This window comes from Callorhinus ursinus, unplaced genomic scaffold, assembly GCF_003265705.2.
Source record: "Callorhinus ursinus isolate GAN/ISIS: 27379988/994484 unplaced genomic scaffold, GSC_fseal_2.0 scaffold23, whole genome shotgun sequence".
Classification (NCBI taxonomy): domain Eukaryota; kingdom Metazoa; phylum Chordata; class Mammalia; order Carnivora; family Otariidae; genus Callorhinus; species Callorhinus ursinus.
The window spans coordinates 5,763,029-5,789,353 of NW_027397085.1; the positions used below are offsets into that span (position 1 = coordinate 5,763,029).

The 26,325-nt window shown below is 39.5% G+C and overlaps 1 protein-coding gene and 1 pseudogene across 8 annotated transcripts in view; both read right to left on the reverse strand.

Moving 5' to 3' along the window:
* ARHGEF28 (Rho guanine nucleotide exchange factor 28) overlaps nt 1-26,325 on the reverse strand; it is a 324,502-nt gene that overhangs the window by 56,562 nt on the left and 241,615 nt on the right. For all 8 annotated transcript variants that reach the window (XM_073905343.1, XM_073905344.1, XM_073905346.1 and 5 more), the window contains 10 exons: nt 20,937-21,060; nt 20,488-20,620; nt 14,570-14,625; nt 13,443-13,491; nt 11,448-11,592; nt 11,242-11,363; nt 9,905-10,045; nt 6,184-6,431; nt 2,638-2,760; nt 1,097-1,214 (listed from right to left, as the gene is read on the reverse strand). In XM_073905343.1, the coding sequence (XP_073761444.1) occupies nt 1,097-1,214; nt 2,638-2,760; nt 6,184-6,431; nt 9,905-10,045; nt 11,242-11,363; nt 11,448-11,592; nt 13,443-13,491; nt 14,570-14,625; nt 20,488-20,620; nt 20,937-21,060 (1,259 nt within the window). The remainder of the gene's footprint in view (nt 1-1,096; nt 1,215-2,637; nt 2,761-6,183; nt 6,432-9,904; nt 10,046-11,241; nt 11,364-11,447; nt 11,593-13,442; nt 13,492-14,569; nt 14,626-20,487; nt 20,621-20,936; nt 21,061-26,325) is intronic.
* LOC112839627 (protein S100-A10 pseudogene) lies at nt 21,281-21,992 on the reverse strand (annotated as a pseudogene).

The following is a 26,325-nucleotide window of genomic DNA, read 5'->3' on the forward strand; positions in this document are numbered from 1 at the left end:
AAAGGAAACACTAATTCATGCATTTCTACATGCCTAGACCGCTTCCCCCAAAAAAGATGTTAGAGGTTGACTTTTTAGAGGCGGCATTTAAGATCTCATTACCCCTTTCATTACGTCCAAGTCAACTGGTCATAACGAAGGTAATAAAAACAGCTCCCACTTAGTGAGTCCCTTGTTTACACCAGGCTCTGCACTGGGCATTTTATGCAACGATCTCATTTAATCCTCACAACAATTCCCTGAGGATTATTAGTCTCACTTAGTAATGGAGAAAACCGAGGATCCTTTAACGAATGTGCCCAACAAATGAGCTGCAAAACCAAGTATATGCAATGGCAATGCAAGTTCACACGATTCTAAACCCAGGCCCTTGTTAACCAAACACACCACCATCCGACAAACAATTTACTCAAGATCAATAAGCTAGCTGGAGGAACAGGCATTTTTATTCATTCGTTCATTGCACTGGTATGTTCTTATTTATTGATAGACTCTTCTGTACCAGTCACTGCACCAGGCATTCAAGATCCAGTTGTGAACCAGACAGACACGGGCCTTCTCGATCCTTTAAGGAGCTTACGGTTCAGCCATGTGCATTATTAGCTTCCTAAAAGATGCCTAGATGTTACCCCTGGAACTTGATGAACTGACAGAGGGAAAAACAGCTCCCTCAAAAATCATTCTCAATCTAATAATTCACGGCTTGGAAGATGTGACATCTGGTGAGAGGATCCATGGGGTCGGTTTCATCAGACTACTGATAAGCTAACAGGAAGATCGGGAAGCAGAGGTATTAAGAAGATCTGGATACAGGGGATAGGTAGGTTCTGGAAACTGAAGAAGTGATAGGCAGGTTCAAAGTACGAAGAACGCTGCCTGGCTTAGGCTGCCTGGAGCAATTCAGACTACTGCCCAAGCGACATCATAAAAGGTATCTTCTCAAAAAGGATCCAAATCCTAAGGCTCTAAAAGTTTTTCCCTAATCAACAATCTTCATAAATCACAGGCCACAAACATTTGTATCTGTTGATGACACCTCAGCTATGTTTAAGATTAATGCAAGAGGCAAATGTTTATCCCAGAAGCTATGACTCACCCTTTGTGTACTGCAAAATCCTTTCCACCAGGACAGGGTATTTTGTGATGCGCTGAGTGACTAGCAGAATGCATTCTGGAATTCCTCGGCGTCGAGCCAGAAGATTACTATTTCGAAGCTTAAAAATATATATATACATTTTTATGTACACAAACTGTATTTTCTTTTTAGGTCTGAGTTTAATAATACAAAGAATCTGCCATTGTATTGTTCTATTCAGATACAACGTAATATGCATTATCATTAATTAAAACTTGATTCATTGTCGGGGCGCCTGGGTGGCTCAGTCGGTTAAGCGACTGCCTTTGGTTCAGGTCATGATCCTGGAGTCCTGGGATCGAGCCCCACATCAGGCTCCCTGCTTAGCGGAGACCCTGCTTCTCCCTCTCCCTCTACCGGCTGCTCCCCCTGCTTGTGCCCTCTCTCTGTCAAATACATAAAGAAAATCTTTTAAAAAATAAAATAAAATAAAACTTGATTGTCATTAAATTGTACACTTTGTCATTAATCTCTCAATAATCTCACTCTCAAAATTAAGAAGTTTCAAGTTACACTGATATATTTGCAGTTAATTCCAAAAGTAAGCAAGTTTCACTAAGTGTTAAGATTTATGAAGAGCAAAAGTTCTGGCAAATATTCACAAATCAAAGTCACATTTTGAGTGTGAGTTTGCAATTAACTGTTGGTTTTTCTAACCAGTCTTCCTCTACATTTGTTATTATTCATCACAGCACTTACAGTTCCCTCTAATCAAGTCAATTTTTTTCCTAAAAATTTCATAGTATTCTTTAAGTTTTCAAGTTCTCAATACTCAGGTATGTGGTGTGGGGGAGGGGGAGTATCTCCTAACATTCTCAAAATAAAAGAAAAAATGTACAATCCAAGGAACTCTAAAGGACAAATTTCTTCAACACATAAGCTGGAACATCAAAAAATAAATAAAGGGATGGGGCACAATCAAATTAAAAGAGATTTAAAAGATACAACTCTGATACACAATATGTAAACTTTAGTCAGATTCTGATTTAAGCAATCCAATTTCCTTTCATTTTTTAGGGAAATCTGAATACTGACCAGCTGTCTGAAGATATTAAAGAATAATTCTTAATTGTGCTAATGTCAATGTAATTTTTAAAAGATGCACTGTTTAGAAATACATATTACATACATGTGAAATTACATGATGTTCTGGATTTGCTTCAAATTAATCCAGGGGGTGGGGTGGATTCTGTGTTTTCACTAAGGTTCTTCTGATTTATTACTTCTCAGGACATAAAACGACAACCCAGGATATTACAAAGGTGCTCAGAAGGTTGGAGGACACTTTACAAATATAAGATACAAAAGGAAATTACTTGGGAGAAATATTTTACCAAGACAGAAAAAGAGATTTTCCATCTTTGCCACAAGCCTATCTCTTTCTTTTCCTTCCTCTGAAAATCAGCACCTCGATGTGAAACTTGTTAAGGTCATGTAACAAGAAAGCATGAACAATTTCCCCGTGCCGGCTTACCACTTTGCAATAGTTTAAAAATACTTACCTTAATAAAATTCTGAAACTTTTTATTTTGCTGGAGTTCTTTAAAGAGGCTAACAGCTTCTTTGTGATGGCTACAGAATTCTCCATATATTTTCTTCATTTGATTTGCATTTTCTTCTGAAAACTGAGAATGACATTTCAATGATGGTTTATAAATTTAATTAGTTCTAAACCCTGAAGAGAACATGCAATTTTCATATATTTCAATATATTTTTGGCAAATAAAGAATAAACATAAAATTTCTGAACACAATCCCTTCTTTTCCCCAGACACTTTTTAAATTAAACTAAGAAGTTGCCAAGAGGTAAGGGGAAGACATCAACCTATTGGGGTTATACTCTATTGGACTAATTCAATTATCACATAGCCAAATGAAAAACATTTGTTACCTTTTATTCTTTTTTAGGTGTTTGTGCAACTTTATCATTTCAACTTACTGTTTTATTACCTTTCTAGACTGAAGAAAAGCTATGTTGCAACATTTGGGGGTGCTCAAGGTTTGACCTCTCATGGGTTGACATTTACATTTGGTGAACTGACCATGTCCATGGACTCAGTCCTCAATTTGGAATTTGATTTTTGTCAATACATCACAAAAGGAAAGTCAGGTAAAATGGAAAGATGAATAATCGGAATGCCAATTTATTAACTAATGGACCAAAGTAGAGATATGGGCTGGATATTTCAATAAGCTTGACTTGTGGAAACATCTCTGTAGAAACTTCTAGGTAGGAACCAAATCAGATTAATAAGGTGGTATGGAGGACACAAACTGAATTACTTGAATGTCAATGTTTCACCCTCTGCCACATTCAATATTATCGCAACAGAAACTAAAACACAGCCACCCTGCCCCTGACAAGTACTTCAACTTTACAACCCCATCTCTGATCTTTTCATCTTTGCTTATAGTTTCATCTATGCTGGGGGCAAGTATGTCTCAAGAGCTGATTCTTAAATGACCTCTGATTGCTAAAAACAAGACAAAAACCAAAACAAACAAAAACTTAGATATTAATCTAACAAAGTATACACAGGCCTTCTATGCTGACAACTATATAATGCAGGTGAAAAAAAAAATCAAAGATGTAAATCAAAGGAGAGATATATCACGTTCATAGATTGGAAGACCCAACATAGTAAAGATGTCAATTTTCCCAAACTGATCTACAGGTTTAACGCAATCCTCCTCAGAATCTCAACAAGTTTTTTCTTAAAAATACATACAGACAAGATTATTATACAATTTAGATGGAAAGATAAAAGAATAGCTAAAAAACATTTTGAAAAAAATAAAGCAGAAGGACTCAGTCTACTCAATTTCAAGATTTATTATATAGCTACAATAATTAAGACTGTGTGAAAGGACAAACACATAGATTAGCGAAACAGAGTAGGAGCCCAAAATGCCCAGTGGATTTTTGACAGAGGAGCAAAAACAATTCAGTGGAGCAAGGATGGTACTTCCGACAAATGGCATTGGGGCATTAGACATCCATAGATCAAAAACAAAAAGTGAATCTTGACATGTGGCTCAGATCTTAAACAAAAATTAACTCAAAATGGATCACAGACTTAAATGTAAAACATAAAACTGTAAAACTTTTACAAAAATACATAGGAGAAAATCTTTTGAGATCTCAGGCTAAACAAAAAGTTCTTAGACTTGAAACCAAAACCATGACCTTTAAAAGGAAAAACTGAAAGAATGGACTTCATCAAACTTAGAGAATAAGAGAACAAGTTACAGACTTAAGAAAATGTTTGCAAATCACATAGCTGACAAAGGACTAGGATCTAGAATATATAAAGAAATTTCACTATTCAACAGTAAGAAAACAAACGATCCAATTAGAAAATGGTCAAAAGACATGAGCCAACCTTTTATCAGAGAGGATATACAGATGGCAAATAAGCACATGAAAGATGCGGAACATCATCAGATATGGGAGAATTATAATTTACATCACAGTGAGTTATCCGTATATGTCTTTCAGAATAGCTAAAATGAAAAATAGTGACAATGCCAAATGCTGGTGAGGATGCAGAGAAACTGGATTACTTGTAACTGTTGATGAGGATGTAAAATCATACAACCACTCTGGAAAATAGTTGGCAGTCTCTCACAAAATTAAGCATGCAACTACCATACAATCCAGAAATTAAGACACCCACATATTTATCCCAGAGAAATGAAATACACACACACACACACACACACACACATCTTTAAGCATATTTGTATCAATGAACTTAACTCCTCCATTTGTAGTAAATAAACCAACAGCTGAACTCTATTATTGCGTGCTACACAGTGAAACGGATTCAAAAATCGGTCTTTTGGAGAAGATGGCATTTGGTATTTATCAAGAGGAAGTCAAACTAAGCTAACTAGGGATGCCTCTCCATGCCTTTCTCCAAGTGCTCCAAGGGACTGCAAAACATGGCATTCAAGCAAATTCCCTAGTTTTTTGTTCCTAAGTGACCCATTCATTCAATAAATATTTATGGGACCAAGCACTGTTCTAAGTGAAATTAGTTTGATGAATTATTAAATGAAATTCATTAAATGAAATTCATTAAATTAATGAATACATTAGTAATCAAATCAACAAGAATCCCTGCTTTACTGGGACTTACAAACTAGTGATGATAAAAAGCTTCCCCAGGTGTCACTACAGAGGTCTCAAGAAATCATATGCCTAACTCATTGTTCAGAGAGCAGATTTTGATTCAAACCTCAGTTAGGCTACTTAGGAGATAAGTGAACTTGAGAAAACCATTACCTCCTCCATGGCCCGGTTTCTGTATTCATACAATGGGAAAGATAATATCTACCTCATATAGAGAGTTGTGAAGGGAAAGGAGGTAGTATACATACAAGTACCCTGGAAAGTGCTCGCTCTATGAGGGTCACTGAATACATGTTATTTAACTTCTCTATTAGCATCTATATCACAGAAAACCCCTTGCAAAGGGATCAGAAGGCCAATATGAATTGTCAAAATTTTGTTTTCTCTTTTCCATTAGAAGAGTAGCACAGTCCATTCTCATGATGCTTCAAACATCCCAGGCACCTAAAAAGTGCCTCCTTTCAGTGACATTTGCTGTGTTGTCCCCCAGGCAGGAACACTAAGGCTTTAATGATAACAGATCTTCCTCCCTCTTCCTAAGATGAACCAACATCCATCTTGGCGATAGTGGCATGACTACCACGGTTGCACGGGGGGAGCCCTGTTATCACAGAGCCACCACATCAAGAAGTCTACGCAGAATTTTCATAAGAGATTTAGATATGACCATGACTTCCTGGTGGAGAGAGGGATGGGGATCATCCCACCAGGTCCTGAGACTCACAGAAGTCAGTCACTGGCTGGTAAAGCTCTCAGCCACCAGGCACACAAAGGGGTATCGAACAGAAGAAAACCAACCAATCCCATCTGGCAGTAATGGTAAAACAATTGCAGTTCTTCATAGGCTTTTAACATTGTAGAGAGTCAGCAAACCTTTAGGTTTTTGAGGTTTGGGCCCTTAAACCTCCCTTACCTGCTGCACTAGAATATCTCCAATTCGGTTGATGATGAAATTCCTGTCATCACCAGCACAGGACTCCTGCCTTCGCTCCTTCATACTATAAAAGAAATGCCTATGGATTTCAAGTAACTCATCTAAGCAGGGGAAGATTTTATCCACGGTACTGTGATCAAGCTGCAGCTCCTCCTTCATTCCTTTCCTGAAGATCTCAGACATGATGAGCAGGGTCTGGATATGATGCATCTCTGTTTGCATCAGCTCTGAAACAAACATGCAGAAAGAAGCTTGGACAACGAAGTACTCCAGTGACCTACATTAGCGGCTGAACACTGAATGTTATACAAATTAAAAAAAAAAAAAAGGAATGTTTATGAACAATGATATTCTTCCGCTATAAAAGTCAGCATTGATTCCACTTTCTCCAGAAGAAAACAAAGTGCGATGATCAAGGGACATTGTGGATAAAGTGAAAAAACAACAGCCCACAGAATGGGAGAGAGTCAGATCCTTCTTCAAGGCCTCCATGCTTGCTGTTCCAGCTGCCTAAGATGTTTTCTTCCCCAATCCACCTAGCTCCTTCTTATAAAGTCATCCAGGTCTCTTCGAATATTTCTTGTCTCTTAAGTCTCCTCCCCTGTATACCCTAACATTTCATAGCCCTCGTCCCCCTGTTTGATATGTATTTTTCTTTTCAGCACTTACCACTACCTACAATCTATTATGTATTCTACACATATCCTGGACTACACTGTAGGTTGTGTCCTCTGTCTTCCCACAGCAAAGTGAGTTCATGAGAGCAGAAAATCTGTACATTTTGCTCGCTGTTATTTCCCTGGTTTCCAGACTTAATGCCTGGCATACAACAGGTGCTAATATTTGTTGGAAAGTATACAGTATTTTATTTCTCAGAACCAAGATAAGTAGATGTTCTTATCCGTACTTCTTGATGAATAAACTGTGTCAAAAGGTTGTACATAACTTGCTCTAAACCTCAAAGCAAGTAATGAGGCTTCTTTGAAAGAAGAAAGGGAGGAGGGCAGTGGGCCAGCCTAGGGAGAGAGATCAGACTTCTTATGTGGGTAGAGTCAATAGACAGAAACTAGGGGAGAGGAACTTCAGATCTTAGCACAGATTAGTAGATTTAAAATGCAATGTCTATGGAAAGAGTTTCTAGAAAATGGAGGTGTTCAAGAAAAATGTGTGTGATCAGGTTGCCGGGCTATGGCACTGATGATTCAAATACTACAAGGAACATGGAATCAGATGTTTTCCAATGACCTTACTTGGTTTTCAAATATCAATTTTTAATAAAGTGTGGCTGCCAATGATGCTAATTACTAAACTTCTATAGAAAAAGTAATGCTGGCATTTCCAGTAAAAGGACTGAAAAAAAATTTTTTAATGCAAGAAAAATATCTCAGAAGGGACTTGCATCCAGAGTATAAAAACAAGTGTTACAACTCAACAGTAAAAAGACAAAATGGAACAAAAAAACCCACTTCAATGGGGGAAAAGATTTGAACAGATGTTTCTCCAAAGAGATCTACGAATGACCAATGAGTACATGGAAAGATGCTTAACATCATTAGCCCTCAGGAAAATGCAAATCAAAACCAAAATTCACACACACTAGGCTAACTGGAATAAAACAGGTGGACAATAAAGAAGTGTTGGTAGGGATGTGGAGAAAGCAAAATCCTCAGTATATCACTGGTAGGTGGGTAAAATGGTGCAGCTGCTTTGGAAAACAGTCTGACAGTTCTTCCCATGAGTTGAACATAAAGTTACTATGTGACCCCAAAAGTGGCAATAGTCCAAAATGACCATCCACTGATAAAATGACCATTAAATGATAATTAAATAAAACATAGGATATTCACAGTAAAATAATTTACAGCCATAAAAAAGAATGAAGTATTGATATACAACACAGATGAACCTTGAAAACAATACGCTAAGCGCAAGAAGCCGCCGTATATCGTACAACTCTATTTATGCCAAATACCCAGAGGAGGAAAATCCAGTGGGACAAGCAGATGAATGGCTGCTGGGGCTAGCGGGAGAGAACACAGAGAGTGAATGCTAAGGGCACAGGGTTTCTTCCTGGAGGAATGCAGATGCTCTGGAATTAGATGGTTGATGGTTGCACAACTTCATGAACATACTAAAAACTACTAAACTCTACACTGTGATAGAGTAAATTTTATGGTATATGAATTCTATCTCAATTATAAAAATGCATCACGAGAGGAAATAATTCATGATTTGTGGGAGAACCATAAGTACAATTCTAGATTAGTATTTTGGACTCAGATATCAGGAAGACTCTAAAATATTAGCCATGGAGGGTAAACAAGTCTCAATGTAGCTTTATTATTTTATCATAAACAAAAATCTCTTTGACCCACTAACTTCAAGTTATTCTTTCCTACCATGTTTTTCGCACCTACTCTGTACTAGAAGCACTTATTCATATGATTCATTTAATCCTTTTATCTAATTATCCATTATGACCCAAAACATAGTAATGATTTTTCTCATCCTTTAAAGAAAGACAACGAAGGGGCGCCTGGGTGGCTCAGTTGGTTAAGTATCTGCCTTCGGCTCAGGTCATGATCTCAGGGTCCTGGGATCGAGCCCCATGTGGGGTTCCCTGCTCAGCGGAGAGTCTGCTTCTCTCCCTCTCCCTCTGCCGCTGCCCCTGCTTGTGCTCATTCTGTCAAATAAATAAGATCTTAAAAAAAAAATAAAGACAATGAAGAGAAGAGTGAAGGATTTCCTTTGGAATACAAGCCCCTCTAACCCCAAAGGCCATGCTGTGAACTGCACAACATGATAATTCATCCCAAATGGGTTATTTTTAATATATGAAATCAAGAAGTAAGTGAAGAAAAATTACAGTATAATACAAACTACATGAGAAATAAAAGGGACAGCGTCTTCCCACCTATACAGCCCTGGACAGATTTCAAACCAGGCTTGTACATCATCCCATATGACCTGCCTAACCACCAACCTGAGAAGGTGAGAAGGAATCCTTGTCACCATGGACTTTGTGGCCCATACCTGCAAACAAAGAACTAGTAAAAACTAAGAGTGAGTCCCATCTTTCAAGTAGGGTACCTTCTTGGAAGCACTTCTGAGGATCTACTTTGCATTTTAAAATTGTTTCAACTTCATTTTTCTCTAACCAGTTGATAATTTAACTTCCCCTAATTCAGACTGCCTCTCTCCCAATAGTGGGAAATAGTAAAATCTCAGAGTTGAAATTCACACTTAGGACTGCAGAACACAGGCCCACATTGCTCTGATCCAGGTGTTGCCCATCCCACTGCAGTCTACGTGAAGGGTACCTGATGGTGCGTGCAGGCAAGCTGCAGAGCTATGTACCCAGCAGCGCTGTCTGCCCTACATTAAAATATGTGAAAACTTACAGTGATTCTCAGAAGTATAAGCCATGTGTAAGTAAACTTGAAAAGGATCTGAGAAATAAAATTCGCTTTGTATCACGTACATACAACGCTTCAATTAAGCCTCACATTTTAAACGCGAATATCATTATCCACATTTTAAAGACAGAGAAACTAAGATCCAGGTGAATTAAACCATTTGTCTGAGATCAAGTAACTAGAAAGGACTGAGATGTGAACCCACGTCTGTATGATGGCAAATTCCATGCTCTTTCCCCTATACCACCCTGCTTCAAGCCCAAGAGCATATTTTAAATGCTTACCGAAAATGACATCTTGTCTTTTGATGACATCTTTCTCCTGCTTACTGCAAAATGAGGGATCCACCACCAGACTCCAAGATTCTGCTTCCAACTCCTGGGCGTCACTGCTGAGGTCACTCCACAGAGAAGAATCCACGACATCTAGCGTGCGGGCGGAACACAAAAGCCAGAAGTGGAATAACACAAAACAAAGGCCTTTCCAAGTACCCATGTCTACAGACTCATCACACAAAATAAACCTGCTTTGAACACAAAAACAGCTAAGCCAAAATACTGTTGATGTGGGGCAGAAACATCTAGAAACCAAACTGGTGAAAGGATCCAAATCAAGGCAGCTTGCAAGAAAACAAAGAATCATTAAAAGAGTGATGGTGTGTATGTCTAAAAAAAAAAAAAAAAAGACATTTAAAGATTCTTCTGTTTTGGCGTGGTCTATTTTAGTTCTTTTATTTTTGGTAAGTTTCTGAGTCCATAATGTGCTTACAGAATCTTGAACACACACTACCTTTTGCCCCAGGTTACTCTGCACTCTTTACTCAAATCTGAGTTTTGTACTTGTCCACCTGATTTGCTCTTGACTTGGCTCGCTGTCCTTAATATAAACAAGAAAGCAGGGTACAAGGGCTCAAGTCACAGGTGAGTACAGACTTTTTGACAGAATTTGATATCACACACACATACTCCTTCCAGGAAAACTAAATCCTATTTGTCCAAACAGCACTCCTGAGAGAGAGTCCAGCCCAGAGGAGTCAGCATGAGAGGACAATGGATTGAAAGACTCAAGTTTAAAATAAAAGCAATCGATTCCGGGGGAAGAGTCCACCCCTCACCTTACTGCTCTCCTTTTCTCTGGTCCTCCTTCACTTATTGATACAGCTTGGATACAACACGCAGTCCACCAGATTAAATCCTATCCTACAAAATATGCTTTTTAAAAAATGCTTTTATTCCCCTAGAAGTAGGGGGCAACAGATGGGGATAAGTATCTCAGAAATCTAGGCAAGCCCAGTCTTAACTAAGTGAAGTACGTATTTTTAACATATGATCCTTATTCCAATTCATCAGTAGTTCTAAAACCTTATAAACAGTAAAAAGCACACGATGTATCTCATTCTCTTATTTTCATGCCACATGTCTATTTCATATATCATACATCCTTGGCCACTACCTGGGAGTATTCACTGAGGCTAAATTTTCATTTATCAAAAGAACCTATACCAAAAAGACACCATGAAACAGAATTCTTTAAAACACACACACACACATAATATGTTTGATCCTTCAGAAAATATTCCTTCTGGCAATTCCTCCCAGAAACAAACGTGTCTTCTCCTCACCTTCCACTAAGAAGGACTCCGTGGAGGGAGAAGAGCCCATGGACTGTAGCAGCTCATCGGAATGAGACCTGCTTCTCCAGGTGTTCCCGTCACTCTCACACTCCAGGGTTGGCCCCGACCTTCTGAAGCCGGAGGGAAGGAGGGAGACGAGTCAGTTCCAGCTGTGGCTCGGAGACGTGAAGGCTCAGGGTGGTTTCTCATCTTACCTTTCCAAGGCAGTGCCCGGAACACTTCTAGACAAAGGATGGGCCTGTGTGGAAGCTTCTTTTCTCCCGGTGGGCAATCCAATAGGCATGGAGGAAGAAGGGTGCAACCAGGGACCAGGTTGTGGGATGTCTCGCAATGAAGAGTCTAGAAATAAGAGATGGGCGCTTCATGTGATTTTCACAGAGGGCAGTAATTACAAGGAGTCACTCAAAAGCCAAGGAGTGAAACACTGGAATGGCGGCTGCTAATATGTCGCATACCCAGCCTTGACACCAGTCTCCTTGCCGCCTCCTGACATCTGCTTCAAATGTCCCTTCCATTTCACACCCTCCCGATACCCATGCAGCAGGCCAGCTTCAGCACAGCCACTTGGAGACTGTGGGCGGCTGGGATTACACAAACAAGAAGATGGAATGGGGAAACACTGAGAGAGCTTTCCCATAAACCACTGCTTGTACTCCTTCCAGCCAGCTTTAAATAGATGCAAGGTGTTATTAGTACTATTAGTAGAAGGCATATTGTATGTTTCAACAATCATACACACATACACACAGAACCATGTCAGTGGACTGGAATGATGCTGGGGAGTCTGTTCTTTAGGGGGTGAGAACTTCAGGCAAATGAAACCTGCAAGTCAAGCTGAGCTCTTCTCTCTCACATACTGAAAACTAAAGGGTGCTTCAATACCTTTCTGGTTTCTTCCAAACTTCTTCTCAACACTTTCTTCTAAGTCGTTACGGGCATATATGCTTTTATACTTGAGGTGTACCATACATGACCCTCAGGAAATGTTTCAATCCTACAGTATCAGAGATAGAGCACACACCTTCTCAAGCAGAAGAGAATCAACACTTACATGGAACCCCGGGATATTACAGAGGATTTTATACATGTATGATTTGCTTTGATTTTCATGACTCCCAGAGAAGGAATTTTATCAATTATAAGGTCCTTTTATTTTCATGCCGAACCTTATGAAATTGACAAGCACCTCCCAACTACAATCAAAGGGACTTCTGTCCAGGCAGGGGTGTAAACGAAGTCACAGTTGTGACTCTCTGCACTAGCTCAACCTGTTCAACATCACACCCAATCGCATAGCACCATGAATCTGCATACTGTATTGTCCTGTGATTCAAGTGGTTTTGGAAACACTGGTCACACTGTTAGAGCATTCAAATGAAAAGTGACCACAAACTTAAAAATGCCTTCCACATGGCAAGCAATGCCACATTTGAGGCAGAACAAATTGCAAAGTCTCTCACAACAAACGGGAGGATTTTGAAACTTAGGAGATGATGGTCCCTGGTTCTTGCATGCAATGTAAACTACTGTCAAAAGCTTCCAATTAGTGCCAAGAAGAATTGTTTCATATGAAGCAATATGTAATTCAAGGAAAAACAGAAGCACCAAGTTTAACAGTAGATGAGAAAAACACCAGGTTGCCTTGAAATATCACTGTCATCCTAAAGGAGCTGATGAGATCACAGCCTCAAGCCCAGCTAATAAGCAGGACCAGGTCACTATGATAATGGACATCAGGGACTGTAGACTCCAAACTTCAGGATTTTGTCCCTAACTCTGATTCTGAAGGAAGCATGTGATAGGTATTTGTGTAGTTAAGTATGTGTTAGTGCTGGGAAAACAAAGTTATGGACACTTCATGTCGAGTTCTCTTTTCCCCCAAAGGTTGTTATTAAATCAGTAGTGTATATTACACGAGATCATGTCTTAGAATTGAGGCAATATCCTAACACATCCCCCCTTATAGTCCTCTCTAAAATAAAATATCATATAGTACATCTAGCACAAAAGCTATTAGACTGGCATAGAATTTTATACCATTCTTGACCTCCTTGTGTAAGTAAATATTACACTAATCATGTGTTAGGAAAGAAGAAATATTTGGACAAAGGAGAAAACAAAAGGAGTAGGTATTTCACATTGGAAAAAAAGTATGGTATGTATGAAATTGCCATTTCCACGTCACTTACTTCCAAGGATGGTCTGCGGTTTGTTCTTGTTGTATTTCTCTTGGAATTTCTGGTAAAGAACATTAGAAACACGTAAAATGAGATTAAATTCCATCTGACTACAAAAATATCCATCCAGTTACATAGGATTCTTATCGATATCATTTTTGTTATCTTATTTCAAACAAAGAAATATTTAAAGCAAAAGGCATTAAATGCACTGAAGAGGAAAATGGCATGATAATGAGATGTGCAAGCTGTAAAGAAGGCGTGCCTCATGAACACATATCATGAATATCCCAGCTCTGTTACAAGTCTTTGGGGAACCAGAAATCTCCATCTCATGGGTCCAGACCGCAGCTGAGAGAGGAGCCCCTATCAGCACTGCCTTTCTCCTACTTGTTCTTCCTACTCTTGGCTACCCCTTCTGCCTACCGGCCACAACACCCTGAGGTATTGAAACATCACCCATAACTACGTGACCAGACACAAGGTCTGTTTCAATTGGCACAGAAGTTGGAGACTCCAAGGTTCCCTCTGAAGCGTCATCATGCTCACTCGCATACATTTTAGACATGACTTTAGAGTGGGAAAGAAAGGAAGAGATGTGACCAGATGCATCCATTTTCTCAAGCCCCCCCCCCCAATCTCAGAGACCATTCCTTTATTCCAGGGGACCTCACAGTGTGGTCCCAGGACAGCAGTACCACCTGGGAACTTGTTAGAAATACAAATTCCTGGACCCCACCCAGATCCTACTGGGTCAGCAAATATGAAAATGGGGCCCAGAAATCTAGTTTTCCCAGGTCCTCCAGGTGATGTTGCTATTTGCTGATGTTTGAGAATTACCGCTCTAGGCTTCATATACATACACTTGAGGTCCACACTGGTAAACCAAGCAGTTCTCAGTGGAAAGACTAACCCACTTATACCTTATAACACAGGCGGCCATGTTTGAGCTTTTCCTATTTCCAAAGGTGGATAGTTCAGGAAACAACTATGCACCCTGAACATGTGTGTTTTTTTTTTAATCACTATAATGATCACTTTAAAAACAAATATAGACAGTAATAAAAGAATAAAACCTAAACAGATAACAGAAAGCAACAAAGCTACATATGCATAGGTAAAAACAAATGACAGATTACCTTGGTACACGGAGGGGCGGCGTCCTTACAACCCTTGTGGACGTTTGCATTACAGTCTGAAAGACAAAAATGAGGAAGACAGCACTGTGCCTTTACTGGTCATCATAAAAGTAGCACACAAAAATATTTAGAAAACATAAGGAAAAATATCTAGATCACATGCAGTCCCACCCTTGAGCACAAGCACACGGTTAATATATTCATTTCCTTGGAGAGATTTTCCCCCTTCTGCACAGAGTCTTACCAATTATGAAACCTGCAATCATGCATGATAGACACTTCTGTGTCTGCCTGAGAACTCATTTACTACTATATGCCCTGCCCTGCAAGGGATTTCTGATATCTGGCTGGTGGCAACTGCCCATTCCCGCACCAGGGAGAATGCCTTGCAAGACGGAAAGAAAGAAAACAAACTCATAACAATGCTGAAAAAAGTCCTGTCAGGCTCCAGGAGGAATTCTTGCTAACTTCAGATAGCCACATTAAAAGAGACAAGTTGGCCGCTTGCTTGTCTTCCTCTATACAACACGTGGCCTCAATTTCACTAAAAGAATGGAAGAGTTTGCCTGCTCCTTTCTGCCCCCGGCTCAGAGATCCAGGCTGTCTTCACAGAAAGCCGCCCCTGTGCGTGGGGACTGCTTTTTGCCGGGCTGTTGTCTTTCTGCCCTCGATCCCCACCAGCCTCCACACCACCGGCCATGACGCTCTCGTCTCACCCACCTCCACACAGTAAAGGGGGGAGCCTGCAGCTTATCACAATTTTCATTAGAAAGAATCCTTCCTCGTGGGTAGAAGGTCCCATTTAGGTCCATCCCAGCCGCAGTGGCAAAATGCCTATAACCCACTGAGAAGCTAACTCAACTTCATCCCGCTGTAGGTCTACAGAGGCATTTTAGCCAATACCTCAATGGCTAATGAGCAGAGGTCAGGATTATCCACGTGCTGGTCCTGCTGGCAAATGTGGAAATCAGACTGCTCTCTCCTCATTGCAGAACAAGTGAATGAAAGGAAAAGGGGAAGAAGTAGAAACTATGAGGTAACACAAAGTTAGACAGAAAAGTCACAAGAAAAGAAAGCCACTGATGATTATTAACTCTAGAAACAGAGAGGAAAAACTTAGATATTTGAAATGTATTTTCCTTCAGAGACACAAAATAGACATAAAATAGGACCAAAAGGCCACAAAGGGAGTAGAGGACCTGATATCAGGCCAGCACGATAAGAGGGAGATGGAGCTTTGGGGGACAAGAAAGCAGAACGTGGACCCAACGGAGAAAAATCAATTTAACCAAAATATCAAAGCAGCACTGGGAAATTAAACTTGAAAGATTCCCCCCTGAATGTAGAGAAAAAGGAGGGTATAATTATAAAGTAGAAGATGTCCTACAAAAAAAGGTAACAGAGATCACACTTCTCCAAGGAAGAAATCAGAAAAATTACATCAGAAGCAATAGTCAAAGCTACAGTGGACAAAAACTTTTATTGAACTAAAAAAGAACTACAAAAGGCAAATCAAAAGGTCTCCCTGTTTTCTAGGAGTTAAACGACACCTATTCTGTAGACACGTTCTGACGGTATCTGTATGACTGAAAAATTTAAAGTTCTCAAGCATCTAGGCAGAACAGGTTACCAACAAAGAAATAAGGTCAGACAAGCCCCCAAACTTTTCTATTGTAATATTCGATGCCCAAAATTCATGGACCAATGTTGACAGGATGTTCGGGGGAAAGATATTGGCCTAGGAATTTATTTAGCCAGATAACTCTTTTTTGTGTGTGAAAGAAGGAAGAAAAGATATACTACCTCCTTAGAGACACAGGTTTCAGAAAACAGATCAGTCCAATAACTCTTTTGGAAAAAACGATTTACCTGAAATCCTACTCAAGACTATTACGAGCAGAATCAAAGTTAAGAGTTCAAGAATCAATCAGCTTTATTTTAAAAAAGAAAAGCAAAGAGAAGAAAGCAATAAAACCAGCTAAAGAATCATATCCAAAAAATTTTTGTAAGCAGAGATAGAGAAATGAATACAAATACCAAATTCTTGAAACAGAACACTATTTTTCAAAGATTAAACATACAACATAAAAATAGTAATTTAATAGCTTAGTATACCAATAGATTCTAGGGGAAAAAAGGGTAAATACAGGAGAAATTTAAGAATATTCACATATAGGGGCGCCTGGGTGGCTCAGTTGGTTAAGCGACTGCCTTCGGCTCAGGTCATGATCCTGGAGTCCCGGGATCGAGTCCCACATCGGGCTCCCTGCTCAGCAGGGAGTCTGCTTCTCCCTCTGACCCTCTTCCCTCTTGTGCTATCTCTCATTCTCTCTCTCTCAAATAAATAAATAAATAAAATCTTTAAAAAAAAAAGAATATTCACGTATAAGCCTTAAAAGTTACCACTAGTTGATACTACAAGAGCTTATCTTGCCAAGTCCCTGAGAACATAAAAACCAACAACGCATGGTATAAATAGCTAAATCAGACATCAAGGAAAAGAGCAAAGAACTATAAAAGATAGGTGACAGCTGTAAAATTAAATGTAAATAAGAAAAAAAAGTCTTGTTATAAAATAGTATCTCTCAGTTACAGATTAACTACAGCTAAATTAAAGACACATGCCCCAAATTAAAAACACAGAAATTAAAAAAATAATAAAAACACAGAAATAGGGAAAAATACGAAGAAAAGGAAAGCAAGAGGAATGTTAATTTTAGAGAAGGTAAAAATCAATGCCAAAGGCAATGAATAAAGGGTAATTTTATGTTTACGAAAGCTAAATCTGCAATTAAGCTGTGATTTGTGAACTTCTGTGCACCCAGTAATGTAACATCTAAATATAAGCAGGGAAATCTATCTATAAACAAAAATAATTTTATAGAAATATAGTATTTATAAAAAACTAGAAACTCAGATTTTAACAAAGAAGAATACAAACACCAGAATTTTGAATACCTATATTACGTTTTGTTTTCTATCATGTTAAGATTAGAAATAGTAATCTCCATAATTAAAAACAAAAATACACGCATAAAATAGGATTTACCAGTAACAGCTGAGTTTACATGTCAAAATCTGCCCCATGTAAAAAAGCTTAATAACCAAAGTTTAAACCCGCAACACTCCTCTTCTTAAAAACTATGAATCTTAAAACTTTTTTAAAAACTGTGCGTTAAAGAGGAAACTTTACATATACTCATACTGATGCTAGAATGTAAGACAATAATCTAAGATGTGGACAGTGTTGGGGTGCCTGGGTGGCGCAGTTAAGCGTCTGACTGCTGATTTCTGCTCAGATTATGATCTCAGGGTTGTGGGATTGAACCCACACAGCCAAAAAAAGATGTGGACAGTGTTACATGCAAAAGAATGCCACTGACCAAGTTATTTGTTGTGGAAAAAAGTGAGAAAAAGTTAAACGTACACTAAGTAAGGAGTAATTAAACACATTTCATATCAAATAAAACATGAGCATAAATAGCTAACGAGAATGAACTCCATTAAAATATGAATAGCCATCTTCTCTAGTTAGTAAGATTTGGGATAATTTTAAATTTCTCCTTAAGCCTTTTATCTTTTATGAGTCCTATTGCATTTAAAAAAATGACTTTTTTTTTTTTAAAGATTTTATTTATTTATTTGTCAGAGAGAGAGCACAAGCAGGGGGAGCGAAGCAACAGGCAGAGCAGAGGGAGAAACAGGCTCCCCACTGAGCAAGGAGTCTGATGTGGGGCTCGATATCAGGACCCCGGGATCACGCCCTGAGCCAAAGGCAGCCGCTTAACCAACTGAGCCACCCAGCTGTCCCAGTAATGACTTTCTTAAAAGCCAAATACATCCTCCATATTTTCAGCCATTTCTGCCTTCCACTCAAACTTCCATGGCCATCCACTTGACCAACTTTTCTGTGAACCAACATGTTCTGTGCTACACTACAGTTTACCTTTCAGTGAGCCCACCTCCCTCCCTGCGAACCCCTGCCCCAGTTTTCTGTCTGTCGTTAACTACACAGGAGTGCCCAAGGGCTGGGCTTTGTGATAGCTGCTGCAGGGGATACAGAAGCATCACTGTATCATTTTAGTCCTTGATTTTAGGGCTCTATTTTAGTAGTTAAATATCAAGAGGTTGTCCATAATCCAGTATGAAATGGAATAGGATAAAGAGATCATACATGTGGTGCACAAAAATTCTAGACACAGTGGTCAGGGAAGACCTCCCAAGATGAGGTAAGAAATCAAGACAGATGCAGAAGAGTTGGGAGAAATGAAGAGGAGGGAGATCATCAGAAGCAAAGGGTCAGAGACGGGAGAACACACTCAGTGGGAGGGAAGGACAACATGCCTGGCAAGGCCTCTGGCTGTAAACCAAGGCTGAAGAGGGAACCAACTGTAGGACCATTTGGCACAGAGGGCACCTAACGCATCTCTCTGCAAAGTGTGGGCTTAGTCCAGGAAACAGAGAGAGAAAGGTCCTTAAGTGGATGTGGGTAGATGACAGCAGTGTTTGACAAAGACTAACGTGGTACAAGTACTTATTCAGAATAAAGGAAGTGAAGGAGTGAATGGTGTTGAGTCGGGGGGCGGACAACAGGGAAGAGGGATCAGCATGCCCAAGGTGTGAGCTTGCACCATTAACACAGAAGGAAGGACAGCCCTTTGGCATGTGGATGGTGAGGCTGGTTTTTGCCTTGTTGGTCTGGGAGACCAGAAGTCTCTGGGAGATGCTGGCCACAGATAGGGTTGCTCTGAGTCACTGTGTGAGCCAAGCACAGGGTGGTCAGGAGAGGGCTGAGAACGTGTTATCTGAACAGACCTGAAGGAGGGGAGGGGGCCATCAGTCCCCCTGGCTGATCTGAGGGAGGAGCATTGCAGGCAGAAGGAAGAGCCAGGAGAGGCCTTCTGGCGGTAGCATGTCCGACCCGTTGAGAGAACAGCAAAGATGCCAGAGCGGCTGGAGCAGGGGGAGGAAGGGGCAGAGGACAGAGGGGGAGACAACAGGGCCTCGCACCCACTGTCGGGGCTTCTGCCATCCTCGGGGGTTGACAGGAAGCCCTGGAAGATCTGGAACACGGGGATCTGTGCCTTCACAAGCTCACTCGGCTGATATTTTGAGAACAGATGCATTTAGAACTGTGCCATTTGTGCTAAAAGTACAAGGAAACCAGTTAGAAAGCTATTGAAATGGTGGCTTTAGCCCAGGGTGATAGCAGCGACAGTGTGAAAGGTGGCTGGCTTTTGCACATGTTGGGAAGACTGAGCCAAGGGGAGTTCTGACGGACTCGACGTGGGATGTGAGAGAGAAAGAGGCGTAAAGAGAGACCCCAAGCTCTTTGCCATGAGTATGTGACTGGCGTGCTTGAGCTGCCATGAACAGAGAGGATCAGCCTGCATGTGGGCACAGGGGTGGGAAAGCAGAGCTCCACTTTGGACATGCAACTTTTGAGAAGCTGTTTAGATGCCCCAGTGGAGACATCAAGTAGGCAGTGAGATATGCAGGTCTGCGGTTCTGGGCGCTGTCACTTATGGACAACAAGCACCGACTCTAACCATCACGGGTCACTGCTCGGTGAGCTGTCAAATCACACATGCAGCGCTACAGTTAGGGTTTGTGTAAAGATGCTTAACAACGGCCCTACTCTCCAGGGGCCTGGGTGGTACAGTCAGTTGAGCATCTGACTCTTAGTTTCGGATCAGGTCATGATTTCAGGGTCATAAGATTGAGCCCCACATCGAGCTCCATGCTCAGCACAGAGTTGGCTTAAGACTCTCCCTCTCCCTCTGTCCCTACCCCCACTAAAATAAATAAATAAATCTTTAAAAAAGCATAAAACAAAAAACAATGGCCCTATTTTCACGGAGCTTACTGTCTGGGGATGCAAAATGCAAAGACAGCACACGCTGGGCCCAAGAACTTACTGGAACACTGGAATGACTCCTTCCCCAGGAGCGTTTTATCACAAACCGAACACTGTAGAACCCCAGAGAATGTTCCAGGGACAAACTGATGGCGGCTCGGTTTCTCTTTGTCTTTGGCATCCTTGCTTTTTGTCTTCAGATACAACAGCAACAGCCAAGTGGGGAGAAATGAGAAAAGACAAATGCTGAGAGCCAAAGTACTTACGGAAGCCATACAGAGTCTCTACATTTTCTGTCTGAATGTAAGGACTGCACGCGGAGGAGTGCAGTAATGCCAGAAGGAATCATGGCCAGCCTACCGTTGTCTCATAACAAATGTAGAGGCCTCCGAGTATGTGGGTACAAAAATCTAAGATCAGTGACTTTAAAGGGCAAGTGGAAACCATACTAACTGCCGAAAAACAGAACCAGCTACATTTTAAACACAGTGGGCACAGAACTTTAATTACCTTAGATTTATTCCGAGGGCTTGTCATCCTATTCATGAGGAAGCTGAAAGTTCGGCTCACTTTGTATTTTTCAGACTCTGACTTGGCAGGTATAATGTATTTATCCCATTCTTCTTCCTGAATTCTACAAAAAAAGAATCTGTTACCATGGCTTACCAGGACTTAAAGAGGGAATAAAAAAACAACATATATAATATATACACACACACACACACACACACATATATATATGCACACACACGTGTGTGTATATACACTTTTTTCCTCAGGTTTTAATGGTTATTCTAAAGATAAAGATACAAGTTACTAAAAATGTATCTTTTTTTTGAGGAAGAAGGAATTTGTTTATTGAGGGTAAGAGGGTGCAAGCAATATAAAAATCAAAAGCTTATCTGATTTTTCTTTCTCTGCTTCTCAAATGGGGGTTGGATTTTATTTGTACATTTTCTGAGGGTCCCGATCTGCTCATGGAATCCTTTATACAGGGGGAAGCTGTGGGACAGATTCCTAAAGAGACCCTTCGGGAGGACTCTCATTGGGCGGGCGGGAGTGTTGCTCATGTTGCCTACTTCTTTCCCTTCTGCTTCATGTGTATTACAAAATAGTCATTGCATACGATGGTGAGCCCAGCAATTAGCAAGAAGCAGCTCTGGAAGCCCACTTTGCCGTCTCGGCACTGGTCCAGGTCCTTCATTATTTTGTCCACGGCCAGAGGGTCTTTTTGATTTTCCAAAAATCCAGGGAACTCCTTTTCCATGAGTACTCTCAGGTCCTCCTTTGTTAAGTAGCCTTTATCCCCAGCAAACTTGTGAAACATGAAATCATGGTTTCCATGGCGTGTTCCATTTGAGATGGCATTTTGGTGAGGTCTGTTGAAACGTTGGCCTGAGGCGCGGCGGGGACGGTTGGCTGGCTGGGACGCACGGCCAGTCTACTAAAAATGTATCTTATAGATGGATAACGGATGGATGGATGATAAAGCAACCATCTCACAATGTTATCAATTATAAAGTCTAAGTGGTAGACATGGGTATTCAGCATATAATTCCTTCAACTCTTCTGTGAATTTTAAATTTTTCATAATAAAATACTAGAGAAATAAAGGAAAACTTAGAATTTTACTCTGCAAACACTCATCTCCCTATTTACTATGCCAACAGAAATTTCCAAGGGCACAGAGAAGGAAAATAACCAGTAATAGGAAACTGGATTTTATTTGTTTTTGGAACATAGAGATAATACTCAGAAGATACACATTTCCTTTGATAACACAGCCTGAGAAACAGGCTGCCTGGCTCTTGGTTCAGTCTTTCCCACTCAGCCAGGCTATTTGCAATCTGAGACTCCCTAGGTTGTAAAAGAGAGAAGGCTGTCGAGACTTCCCCACAATAAAAGGCAAGCTAAAGATAATGGTATCGAATCTGTGAACATACTGAACATTTATTTTCCCCTAAGCCATATAATCATTCTTTAGAAAAAAACAAGTCCTATCTATGACAAGTTCTATTTCCTCTGAAACTTTCTGATAGCCTTATATTTCTAACATTATCACAAAAAGACAGAGAGAGACAAAAAGAGAGAGAGAGAGAATATATTAAAGATCAACCAAATATCATGTAAAACCAAGTAACACTTCTGTGGAACATTCTATAACCAAAGTCTCTTCCACTTCCCAAACTTCTCATTCATCTACATTAGATGAATAACATTCATCTCTGGGATATACTTTTCAAAAGCTATCATATTACTGATAAGCACCAAAATATATGATCACATTTTGTGACAATGAGTCCAATGACAAATCCTAGGACTTCAGTTTTTTTCATCTGATTAATGACAGGTTTAGACTTACAATTATTTCTAAGGCCCTTTCCCACACTTAAATATAATATGTACTTACCTGATACATATAAAATGGAATTTTAAGTTAGTTATTTATATTAGATATAGATTATTAATATAATTATTTGTGTAAAATAATCGAGAGTTCAAACCTATGAATGCATTTAGAAAAGATGATAAATGGCTTCAGAAGTGCCTCTTGGTCATGCAGATCTAAAGGCACAGGCAGGACAGTGTATGTCCTGCTAACTCAAATTCAGCATGATAAGTGAAAGTGGGTTTGCTACCTAGGGAAAACAGCTCAAAAAGCCGGAAAGGAAAGAGGACAGATAGAACTGAAGGTACCCTATGACTACTCAGAGTCACAAAAGGAGCTTATATACTTTGTTATTTCCTGTCTAGTTCCACAACCACCTCCTTAGATAACTGACTGGTTAATATATTTATAAATTTCCATACCTCTTGTTTCTTAAGCATCCTAATTTGCAAAACTCATGACGTATTATTCAACAGCCTCGCTTTTGGAATGGAGGGGAAAAACAAATTTGAGACCTTAGAAAGAATGGTCTCTGGAACACCTTCTGTGACCCCACCAAGTGCCTTCTAATGTCTATGTCAAGAACAGTCTGGTGAGGAGACCTCAGTCACAGAATTAAAGAATGCTAAGAAGTCCTCCCCGCTACCTGCCTCCCAGCAGAAACACAACTCCACTCTCTTAAAGATCTTTAAAAAAAAAAAAAAAAAGATTTATTTATTTGAGAGAGAGCACTAGTGAGCATGAGAGTGCGAGTGGGGGTAGGGGCAAAGGGTGAGGATCTCAAGCTGACGCCCCACTAAGCACAGAAACTGACTGGGGGCTCGATCTCATGACCCTGAGGATCATGACCTGAGCCAAAAATCAAGAGTTGAAGTCTTAACCCACTGAGCCACCCAGGTGCCCCTCTACTGTCTTAAATAAAAGAAAATTCTGTTTATCCAACTCTTTTCCCAATCCCCTATGCTACAGAAGACCATATTAAAAACAATGTTTCAGTTTTGATCTAAAACCTTTAAGTGGATCACAATTTTCCTATATCCTATATATTACTACAAAATGATATAAAATCACACCATTTAACTCTTTAAACTTAAAGGCTGAGAAAACCTGAGACATGACCAAGTAAACAAAAAAATACTGAAACACTCAATATTAAAAACTAAGAATGGTCATCCCACATGGTAGAAATGTGAATATTATGGACATGATCCACTGTCACATTACGAAAATGAATAACATAGTATAACCTCTGGGCAAATGTAGAAGGCTGGCTGATTCCATGTTTCAAATCTAACAACACTATATTCATCTATGTTACAATGAGTTACGTTAAGGAAGAACTAAGAAGGGAAAAATTGCCAACTAATTTCACAACAGATTTTAAAAAGCTTTTCAATTTATAAGAATCTGGAAAAAAAATTCATTTAAACTCTTTTCAAATCCGAGAACAAGATACCTAAACTCTATCATCAATTTGATGACCAATGAAATCATCTTCAAAATAGTTTTACAAACCCCATTCCTCAGAGATTCTCATGGCATTACCTTTTCAGTGAAGATTTTAAGTATCTTAAGAATATGGATCCTTCTCATCTTAATCTTTAAACCTATAATATCTATAACTTATTTTTCAGAGAACTGAATATCTAAGTATTAAAAGGAATTCCCAATATCCAAACTGAAAATAGACAAATGAGACTTTTCTGGACATTCAGATGCTCATTTTTTAAAAAATAAATCAAGTAACAAATGTAATACATTTAAGACAGATAATGTCGATAAAAAACAGTCACGCCATATAATTGTTAAGAAGTTGGTACACCCTGTAAAAAACATTTTTTTAATTTAAAAAAGAAGTTGATACACCCTGAAACCAATACCACAATGTATGTTAACTAGAATTTAAGTAAAAACTTAAAACAAAGAATTATATACTTATAATGAAAGTATTAAACTGTATTTGTCAGCTACTGTATAAACTAACATTTTTGGAGAATTAAATACTACTATATTTTGTACTTAAAAAGAAATGATAGAGATGAAGTGTCTGTTCCTACAGAAAAGATCCTACAAAGTCTGGAGTGATCCCCCTTTTACCTGTCTGCATTCTTTCCCAGAAACTAAGTGATTAATATAAATAAGAGAATTTCAAAGAAGGCAGAGCCCTCAAGTTCAACATGACTAGCGCAAAGCATTAGCAATGGCCAGGGATCCTACTAGAACACCCAATAAGGTATTGTGCACAGACTAAATGAAATGAAAGATCTACTCTACAAGATACACCGGGGATATGACTGAGAAAGTCAGATGCTTTCAGGATGTAGACCAACACAGGCTAAAGAAGAGAAAAAACAGAAGTGACAAAATAAGAAATAAGAAAGGAATACTCCTTACACATACCATCCAAGTTAAAATATTTTGTAGGCTAATATTTAACCAATTACGACACTGGCTTTTTCAGTCTTAAGTCCCTCTCCTAATGGAGAAAAAATATTTTCGATTGAAAAAAAAAATCTTTACATTAATCCATTACTTCTCCAATAGTTAAAAAGATAACAGGGAGAAGACTGTTAACCAAAATGATAACCGAGATGATGATCAAATTGCACAACTGAGTAAACTGCCTACATGAGTACCCAATGTACCCAGTGTAAATGTAAAGACACCCAATAGGTCAGTTATTGCTGCTTTTGCTATCATCACTGTCCCCATCATGGCCATGTCCTCTTCATCATCATCCTATCAATAAAGGGTATCCTTAGTCTTCCTATTTGTATCACTTGAAAATTTCTATTCTGGTCTCAAACAAAATACGAATGAATGAACAAATGGAGGCTTTTTCTAAGTGATACTTTTTTTTTTTTAAGGAATTAAAGATTTATTTATTTTTAGAGAGAGAGAGTGGGGAAAGTGGGGGGGACAGAATCTTAAGCAGACTCCCCACTGAGCACGGAAACTGACCTGGGGCCTGATCCACATGACCCTGAGATCATGACCTGAGTCAAAATCAAAAGTCAGAGGCTTAACCGAATGAGCCACCTGGGCGCCCCTTTTTTTATCTAAAATTTAAAACAAAACAGTCCGTCTTGATATATATTAAAAAGTTCCAAAGTTTTAGCATTATTATGACCCACATTAAAGCCCTTTTCACTCTTTTTCACATTGTCTTCTCAAGCCAAACATTTATGTCATTTCTGGCACTGGTTTTGCTTATAACCCCAGGACTATTTCACAGTGTGACTTATGAGCAGTTACTCAAGACCAGTAGAACTCAACAATCCTGCCTGCTTGCTGGTCAGCTTCCCAAGCCTGACTCCAGCAACAGTTTTGCCTTCTGGGGAAAAGAGAAGCTGAGGTTTCAAGCTTTCAGATCTGCCTGTCAACCAGAAAACTGTGAATGCTTAAAATACTTTCTCTATCACTTATTCTTTCTTTCAAAGTTAACCAAACACTCTAGGCAATATTCCATAAGGAGATATAGCAGAGGTAGTTACGTACTTTCTACATTGG